We start from the raw sequence: 10,000 nt of genomic DNA on the forward strand, positions 1-10,000 counted from the left end.
TGAAGATGGAGGGGGACAGGACCCAGGCAGCGGGAGGCTGGGGAGGAACATGGTGATGGAACGATGGGAGAGGACCCAGGATGATGGAGGAACCTGGGAGCAGGAGTGAGTGGACAAGCCTAGCAGAAGACCAAGGAGAAGGGGAGATGGAGAGTGCGGAGTAGTAAGGAGGGGGTGCGGGAGTAGGAGGGGTATGTAGTGGGGTGGGAGCGCGGGAGTTGGAGGGGAACGTAGTGGGGTGGGAGCGCGGGAGTTGGAGGGGAACGTAGTGGAGAGGGGGTGCGGGAGTAGGAGGGGAACGTAGTGGAGAGGGGGTGCGGGAGTAGGAGGGGCACGTAGTGGGGAGGGGGCGCGGGAGGCGCAGGAGTAGGAGAGGGGTGTTAGTAACAGCAGGAAAGAAACAGGAGAGATCCATCAGAGGTGAACAGGTGCCAGTCAGGCTGTGTCAGTGAGAGGCAGTGGCAGAGGGACCACAGGAGCACTGCTGCCTCTCAGTGGATGGTCATGAGTCCATGGTGGAGTTTGCACTCCGATTTCTGTTCCAAAAACAGGGAAGGGAGAAATATGAGGAGCGAGAGAGAGTGGAAAATACTGGAGCACTAGGAATGTAGGAACGTGTGTAGGAAGGAGAGGGAGACTGTCAGGTATATCACTGAGAGTGACAGGAGAGGCTCGCTGGGAACAGTAAATACAGCTAGAATATTAAGAAAGAGTGTGAGGAAGATTAGGGGATGGAATTTTTTGGTGTGTGTGGGAGTGTTGTGTGTGTGTGTGTGTGTGTGTGTGTGTGTGTGTGTGTGTGTGTGTGTGTGTGTGTGTGTGTACGCATGTGTGTGTGTGTGTGTGTGTGTGTGTGTGTGTGTGTGTGTGTGTGTGTGTGTGTGTGTGTGTACGCATGTGTGTGTGTGTGTGTGTGTGTGTGTGTGTGTGTGTGTGTGTGTATGTGTGTGTGTGAGAGGAAGATGATGGGGTGGAACAATAGGAGAGTATACAAAGAAGGACTACACTGGAATATCAGTGCTTTGACAACCATGAAATGGCTTTTCATGAACAAACAAAAAGGCCTGTTTATCATTATACTGAGAATAAATGTCCCCACACTGACTTTAATGGACTCCCTAAAAGATCGTTATGGCTTCAGTGGTTTGGCCCGTGAGATATTTGCTGAGTAAAGTGCAAAGTTAGTTTGTGGCCATTTTGTGTTCGACACTCTGAGTTTATGTGTTGTGTCTGTTCTGCACCCTTAGGTTTGATGTGCACAGCTTTACGATTTCATGTGACCACCTTTACGTTCGCATTGCAAGCCATAGTCATTCTTAAATGACTAGCAGTACAGAAAAGAGGAGCTGAGTTCTAACTTTCACCCTGGATCCTTTTGCAAAGGTCAAATGTTAAATGATTTTTTTTCTGTTATTGATGATTGCAGTCATGTAGGGTCGATGTGTTTCTCTCTGGGTTTTATTCTCCCTCTGTGCTTTGGGGAGGAACTTTCTGCTTCTCAACCTCGTTCTTATTCATACACTTTTCAGCTTTGTGTAAGCTGTGATGAGAGTGTATGTGAGAATATATCTGATGAGATGTGTGTGTGTGTGTGTGTGTGTGTGTGTGTGTGTGTGTGTGTGTGTGTATGTGTGACCTTGAGAGAGCTGAGTGTTATCAGTTAGGTGTGGGATGTGCTTTTCAGTGGTTAATGTTAAAGGTGCAAGAGCTATGAATATGATTTGCTCTGTCAAAATGCTGACAAACCATTTTGTCTCTCCAATTTCTCTGTCCAATTCTCTCTCTGTCTCTACATCTTTCCTTCTTTCACACACACTCTCTCTCCATCTCTCTCTCTCCCCATGTCTCTCTCTCTCCCTCTCTTTTCATACACACAGATTACCTTCTTCATGCTGTTGTCGGCAGTGTGTGTGATGCTGAATCTGGCCGGCTCCATCCTGTCCTGTCAGAACGCTCAGCTGGTCAACTCACTTGAGGACTGTCAGCTGGTGAGTCTTACACACACACAAACACATACACACACACGCACGCACGCACACACACACACACACACACACAGACAGACAGACAGACAGACAGACAGACAGACAGACAGACAGACAGACAGACAGACACACACACACACACACACACACACACACACACACACACACACACACACAGACACACAGACACACACACACACACACACACACACACACACACACACAGACTCTCTCTCGCTCTCTCTCTGGAATAAAATAAAAGTCATAAAGAACAAAATAAAATAAAACCACAGGTTGTGTCCTTTAGCGGTCTGTTCCCCTGTCACGTCACACTGTTCCAAACCTTTCCCAGACTTCTCTTCTGCTGGTATCACATATAACCTGCCAGACTTCACCGTCCTTCAAACACCACTCTACTCTAAAGAAAGCACAGCCACACCAACCACACCAAACTCCCTTCATTGGTCTGGCCTGCTTGGAGAACTGCCAGAGAAACTGGTCTTGCAAACAAAACCATTTGAGTCCTGGTTGGGATTTGGACTGTGGCGGTTTGACACAGAGGAGTTACTGAATAATCCTGCTTACTGTGCCTCTTGCAGCTTAGACGAAAGTACTACCAGGAAGACTCGTAGTCCATTCATTTACTACGTCAATAGGTGGCTTACCCTTGTCTTACTATATTCCAGGGACTGTTATCCTTTTATTTGGTCCATTATCTTTTTGCCTGAATATCCTATTTAGGATTAAATTCTATCCCTGCCTCCCGAGTGCTTCTGGCAGAATGACAGTATCCAGCTGACCTTTAGGAAACCCGTACTAATGGAGATGGTGTCCCTGACGACCCATCCCACAGTTCCTCGCACCAGCAGTAGTATTTACAGGTCCCCTATAGCAGGTTCTCTCTTACCTTAAACACACACACACACACACACACACACACACACACACACACACACACATAGACACTCACATACACTCACACAGACACAAACACACACATGGACACTCACATAGACACTCACACAGACACACACATGCGCACACAGGCACACACACACACACACTGGGACATAAAGACACATACATACAAAATTGAGACCTAATGGAAACCTACATACAGGCATAAACATATGAACATCCATCCACACACACACACACACCTGCACAAACACTCACACAGACACTGGCAGACAGAAGCACACACACACACACTCACATACACACACACAAATACATAAATGTGTCCACCCCCTGCCTGATCATGCTCTTAATCAGGCAATCATAACACTCTCGCCCACACACACACACACACACACCCCCTACACAAACACACACACTCTTCAGTGTAGTTCAAATAAATAAGAGCACCACACACTGCGTGTCCTTTAGTAACAAAGTCTGAGTGCTTGTCTGTTTGCCGTCAGTCTGTCTGATTACCCACTGGAGCATTCACATTAATTTTCACACACACACACACACACACACACACACACACACACACACACACACACGAACACACACTCACTCACTCACACCCCCCCACACACACATTCATTATGAAGAAAAACATCCACCCTCTGTCCGCCTTCACTAACGCAGTCATGATACCCCCTAATACATGCTCTCACACACACACACACACACACACACACACACACACACACACACACACTCACACACACACTCACACTCACACTCACACTCGCACATTCACCTAACAGTGTGCTGTAGAGGACCTCTAACACACACCACCACATGTGCGCTCACACATGCAGTGCAGTGTGGTAGTGCGGTGTCTGTGAGAAAACATCTATATTTTTAATGATATCTTATAGTCAACCAACTAGTTAAAGCAGTAGCCATATAACAGACCCTTGGTGTGAATTTCATCACTAAGATCTAATTCTCAACAACCTTTCACTTCACTCTCAACTAACCCAACCCTAACTAACCCCAGATCTATCTGTACTCCTCATGGTAAACTGATGGCTTGTCAATCGTTTGTGATGGCCCATCAAAATCACATGGCATGTCTGGTTCTGAAGCACCGGTCACATAGGAGTGGCACTGAGGAGCGTGTGCCGGGCCCAGTGGGTTCAGAGCTGTGCAGTATGCAATCCTCACACTCTGATACCCGTAGAGACGTGCTAGCTTCAGACGCTAGCTCCAGCGGGTTAGCGTCTCGCTGCTAGCACGCACATCTTACACGCCCAAGGCAGTCGGAGTGGGAGGATTACGTGAGGGGCAGCATACTGTGAGGCTCCACGATTCACTTTGGAGTCCCTGTGCTGGTCTCTTGCTCACAGACACACACACACACCCACACACACTCACTCATACACACACACACACACACACACACACACACACACACGGTCAGTCAGACTATTAGATGGCCTGAAGAACTACTGATTTCCTTTTTGGGGGTACGGTGAGAACACACAGGCTCCAAGGGTATTGATAGTGGTCTGGATTTACAGTATGTGACAAAAAGAAATATGACAATAATTCTAGGAATTTAGCTTCAGGCAAACAGGATCATTGCACTACAGTAGGATTTAGTTGTGAATGATGCTGTGAGTGTGTGTGTCTGAGTGTGTGTCTGAGTGTGTGTCTGAGTGTGCGTCTCTGAGTGTGTGTCTGAGTGTGTGTCTCTGAGTGTGTGCGTCTGAGTGTGTGTCTGAGTGTGTGTCTCTGAGTGTGTGTCTCTGAGTGTGTGTCTCTGAGTGTGTGTGTCTGAGTGTGTGTCTGAGTGTGCGTCTCTGAGTGTGTGTCTGAGTGTGTGTGTCTCTGAGTGTGTGTCTCTGAGTGTGTGTCTGAGTGTGTGTCTCTGAGTGTGTGTCTGAGTGTGTCTCTGAGTGTGTCTCTCTGAGTGTGTGTCTCTGAGTGTGTGTCTGAGTGTGTGTGTCTCTGAGTGTGTGTCTCTGAGTGTGTGTCTCTGAGTGTGTGTCTCTGAGTGTGTGTCTCTGAGAGTGCTATCCATTGTGCAAATGAATGGCTCTGAATAAAGGGGATTATCAAAGTTGCATAGACAGCACCAGAGCTCCCCGGTCCATTGTGTTCTGGCTTATCAGAGAGTCAAGAGACGGCCCAAACCCTGCAGGGAGCTCAGTGCGGTTCCACCATCCAGAACCGGGCTCTCGCTTAGGCCTCGTCTCAGCCAAGCTCAGTCCATATCGGTACTGGCCATCATGTGTGTGTGTGTGCTTGTGTGCGTGTGTCTGATGACTGAGTGACTAATCAGATTGACTTCTCACACAAAGACCAGCTCACTGAGCTCCACTGTGGAAGGGGCGGTTTATTAAACACACACACACACACACACACACACACACACACACAGACACACACACACACACACACACACACACACGCAAACACACCAGCTTTCATGGGCAGACAGGCACACATACTCACTGACCCAGTCACTTTTACAGATACACATGCACACACACACACACGCACGCGTACACAAACACACACGCACACATATGCGCTTAAGGGGGAAAGTATATGGAGTTAGAATAGTTGAATTTACAAACCGCTCACCATTTATGAACATCCCTGCATTGATTTGTGGATTTTGGAAACGTTCCAGATGCAACTTGATTCATGCATTTTCTGCAGCCTATCATATCTTAATCACATGAGAGTACATTCGAGGCTTTGACTGAATGTGACCACATGGCGTTGAAAAAAATGCAATTGTGAATCAAACTGTGTCAGAAAAGTGTCAAAAATCCACAAATGTAGTGGCAATCGGTTTGTTAATGCACATTAGTCTATACATAACAGTTTAGAATTTTAAAACTAATCTCTCTCGGTAGAAGTTTAGTTTTGCAGACACGGTCTGAGCATGGTCTGCATGGTGCAGATGATGCAAGTCATCATCATTAGAACAGTCCGTACGGAGCGTCGACGCAGCACCAACATTTAGTGTCCGTACGGACTTGTGCTCTGGCTCAGAGTTAAGAGAAAACAACCGTCTATGTATGCTATTTATTCATTTAGCAGACGCTTTTATGCTAAGTGTCTTACAGTACAGATGCACTTGTTTGCTCACTGGGAATAAATCTACGGGAGGCCCACTGTTAAAATGAGAGTTTAGTTTATTTCATGCTTCAGCGGATCATAGCTGATTAGATTACCAGCAACGACATTTTAGGTAGCTATTGCTATTTAGAGAGAGGAGTTATGAAGAAAATCAAGTGTACTTTGGAGACATCCGTTCACATGTCCATGTCCGGATTTGCACAAAGCCATGTCAGCAGAACTATACTTCCGCCCTTACATACATACATAAGTACGCAGACACTTACACACATACATTAAAGCGCACACTCTAACGCTAAATGCACATAAACGAACCTAGCGCCCGCGTAATGTATCTTCATTTTGCTACGTAAAAGGTCCCAAGTTTACTGATGCAGTATAATTCGGGGTGCATCTCCTTGAATAAATGTGACCTTGTGATTATTCACTCTGACTCCTCATGCTTTTATCCCCATCATTTAAGTGGAATCCTTTTTATTTTATGTGCCTGTAAATGCAATTAGATGCTCGGAATGCGTTCTGGTCGGCCACAGTAAACAACATCAACGTTGCAAGGGGACTTTTATTGCTAAGTCGGTTTCCACATCATAAGCTCCTGGCTGAGACTGTGGGTATGCTCGGGTCATCAGTCATGCTCTCCTGAAGCGTTGGTGTGGCCTTGCTGAGCGTGTCACGGTCCGTCACACCAGGAAGCAAATCACCGGCCACCATCAGCAGAAATGCTGCTGTGGAGGCGGAGTCCGACCTTGGAGAGGACTGTGCTCCTGGTCTGGGTGTGTGCGAGAGGGGAGGCGACAGGAGGAGGAGGTGACCTCCCCCCCCCATCCCCATCTCTCCTCCTTTAACTCCATAGAGAGAGATCTCTCTATAGAGAGAGATGAGAAGATGAGAGGAGAGGTATATCTGCAGTAGTATACAGTGTTAATATGTGGTATATCTACAGTACTAGACGGTGTTAATTTGTGGTATATCGAGTGCAATCGACGGTGTTAATCTGTGGTATATCTACAGTGGTAGAGCGGTGGAGCGCAACCGTAGCCCTTGGCAGCACCAGCCGTCTTTGGCTTGGTTGCCCGCAGTGGCAGTTGGTCTAAGCACCTTCTAGTGAGTCACGACCAGGACGGCGACGCGACAAAGAAGTCTGAGTAGTCACGGCAACCCCCACCCCAACGCACAGACCGCACTCCTCTTCTCTTTCCTTCTTTATTTTTCTTCTTCCTCTTTTTTCCTCTCTTCCTCTGTTCTTCCTTTTAATCCCCATGGAGAGGAGTGGTGCAGGAGAGGGATAAAAAGAGAGAAAGGATGAGAGGGGGGGGGGGGGGGGGTGAGATGGAAGGAAGAAAGGAGTGAGAAGAGGAGAGGAGCGAGGAAAGCGAGATTAGGTGAAAGCATACAGGAGAGATGAAAAGAGAGAACTATAGAGAGGAAGAGTGTTACAGGCCAGATGCTTCTGATTCGATTGCAGAGACATACAATACAGCGTGTGTGTGTGTGTGTGTGTGTGTGTGAGAGAGAGAGAGAGAGAGAGAGAGATTTATAATCAATCACCTGTAAAACAGTGCTTCACACTGTCAAATACTGTTTTTATCCCTTTAAATTGAGAAGAGAGTATTGGTTTGAACACGTAGAGGCAGATTGACATATATGGGTGTGTTAATTGTAGGCTCATTTTAGGCTCAAGGGGGGAGCTTATAACTCAATGTGAACATGGCCAGCACAGTATAGAGTTTCACACACACACACACACACAGACAGACTCACACACATACACACACACACACACACACACACACACACACACACACACACGCAGTGCAACAAAGAGTTGTGTCATGCCCGTAACTGAACCTTAATGAGGCTGTTATTAAGTAGAGCTCCCATTAAAAGCACGATAGGGCGAGATGAAGAGTTTTTATAGATCTTATTAATTCTGGCCTGAACATTTTCTTACAGTTACTTCATTTTTAATACGCAATCCACACCAATACTGGGTTACATCCTAACACTGTATTACATTTTATATTACCAATTACAAAGGCAAATATGACGTCATTTGTCACAAGTGTTAGATGTTGTTTTTGTTCTCCAGGCACTGTGTGGTGTTTGTTTTGTGTTTGTTGTTTGTTTTGTGTATTGTGTTTGTTTTATGTGTGTTGTTTGTTTTGTGTGTGTTGTTCTTCTCCTGTCTGTAGTCGCATTGTGACAACTTTTGCACCCCAGAGAAGGCGGCCATCTGTGGAAACCTTCACACAATCCTGAAGCTCTACTCTAACTGCCAAAACGATTTCAGCCTGGAAAATGGCAAGAAAGTACAGTGGCTCACTTTGCAAACACAAGCGAAAAAAACAGTGACCTTAAAAACTCACCGCCGTCACATCAAAGCCCCATCAGGACATTTCCTATTTGGCCATTCCATAGTTCTGTCACCTTGACAAATGTATGGAAATCTTGCAATAAAAATGCAGAGAAATCTTTTACCGTTTTGCTAAAACGGTTGAGATTTGGATGTCCGCAATGTATTTAAGCCTGAGGTCAAATAGAAGACTTTCTGACTTTTCTCAGTCACTTTAATACATTTTTCAGATAAGAATTGTAATTTTTAAAACTACTTGTTCAACCTAGCCTGACGATGTCATACTCATAATTCTAGTCAGAATATGAGTCTGATGCATTGCTGAGCCATTGGGCTGTGATTATGGGGCGTGTTTCAACGAACCAGGAAAAAAAATGCCTTTTCGCTCAATTGGATACCTACAAATAATCAGAGCAACATAGTATGACCATCTGATACATTAAAACTCCCGTAAGAAGGACGGCAAAAACATATTTTTGATCGACAAATGCCTTGATCGCGTTTCTCTGTTCCTCTTTCAAAATGAATGCCCTGTCAATATCTGTGAGATATGCCTGCTCATGTACTTATTAGCAGCAAGGCTATAGCTAGCTACCATTTGTTTCAATGGCTTTTTTGTTTTTAGCAAAAACCTATCAATAATGGTCTAGAGCGCTTCAGTTAAGACCTACAATCATCGGCAACATTTGTGTTGCACATACACAACTAACCGAGTCAATGTAGACATAAAAAAGGTGTGTAGATAGCTTAAATCATATAAAATATGTCCCACTAAGCTCCCGAGACGGCGCCATCTTTGTTCGATGTATACTCTATCTATCTAATCAACTCAAGCGTTGGTTGGTCATCTGTCAGCTTATCGTCTTGTCCACATGATAACAGCAATTTTTCTTTCTTTTGACCAAACTGCAAATGCTTTGGTACAGTCATGCCTTATTGTCTGCAGTTGCCTACATTATCAATCGCATATGTCATGGTGATCAAAATGTGGTATACAGGTTCTCCATTGATGGTTCTTATCTAGGCATTTATTCATTGTGTAAATCATGAAATGCAAAATGGTTAAACCACCAATCATTGTTTCAGTAACATTTTCTTTTAAACATCTGCTTGACTCAATACGTCCAAATGCAGTACATGTGTCTAAACTGTCATGGGTGAGGGAGCCAGAGTAGACGTGCCAAGCTAGCAGGAGAGAAATACATCTGTGACAGTATAGGCCGCTGTGTCACAAAACAAGTCAGGTGTTCAGTCAGGTGTTTCACCATTGGGCTTAACAGCACACACAATCCTACCCTCCTGAGAGTGTGAGAGGTGTTGTAGGGACCAGCAGGCCGAATCACTGGATAGAGTCATCTTGGTCAATGACAACTTTTGCACCATAAACACCATATGGGAATGGTTTTGTGGCCTCAATGATGATTACTGTTAGTTCCATGGTTTCTTTTCTTCATTGCAATACAGAGGTTTTTTTTTATTTAAGGTGAACAGTCTGCGGTCATCAGTTTCGTGATTGTATATTGTAAAATGACTTGGTTAAGTGTGGCAGTGATTGACAGTAACATTTTTAATTTGGAAATAAGAAAACACTCCTAGGTTTCGCTATTAC

At 45.3% G+C, this 10,000-nt stretch overlaps 1 protein-coding gene across 1 annotated transcript in view; it reads left to right on the top strand.

Annotated features, from left to right (window-relative positions):
• fam189a1 (family with sequence similarity 189 member A1) overlaps positions 1 to 10,000 on the top strand; it is a gene marked incomplete at both ends in the record, with an annotated part of 159,746 nt that overhangs the window by 122,178 nt on the left and 27,568 nt on the right. Inside the window, one exon of the mRNA XM_080840128.1 lies at positions 1,878 to 1,988. Within this exon, the coding sequence (XP_080696254.1) occupies positions 1,878 to 1,988 (111 nt within the window). The remainder of the gene's footprint in view (positions 1 to 1,877; positions 1,989 to 10,000) is intronic.

The sequence above is a fragment of the Sprattus sprattus genome (assembly GCF_963457725.1).
Source record: "Sprattus sprattus genome assembly, chromosome: 6".
In the NCBI taxonomy this organism is placed as follows: domain Eukaryota; kingdom Metazoa; phylum Chordata; class Actinopteri; order Clupeiformes; family Clupeidae; genus Sprattus; species Sprattus sprattus.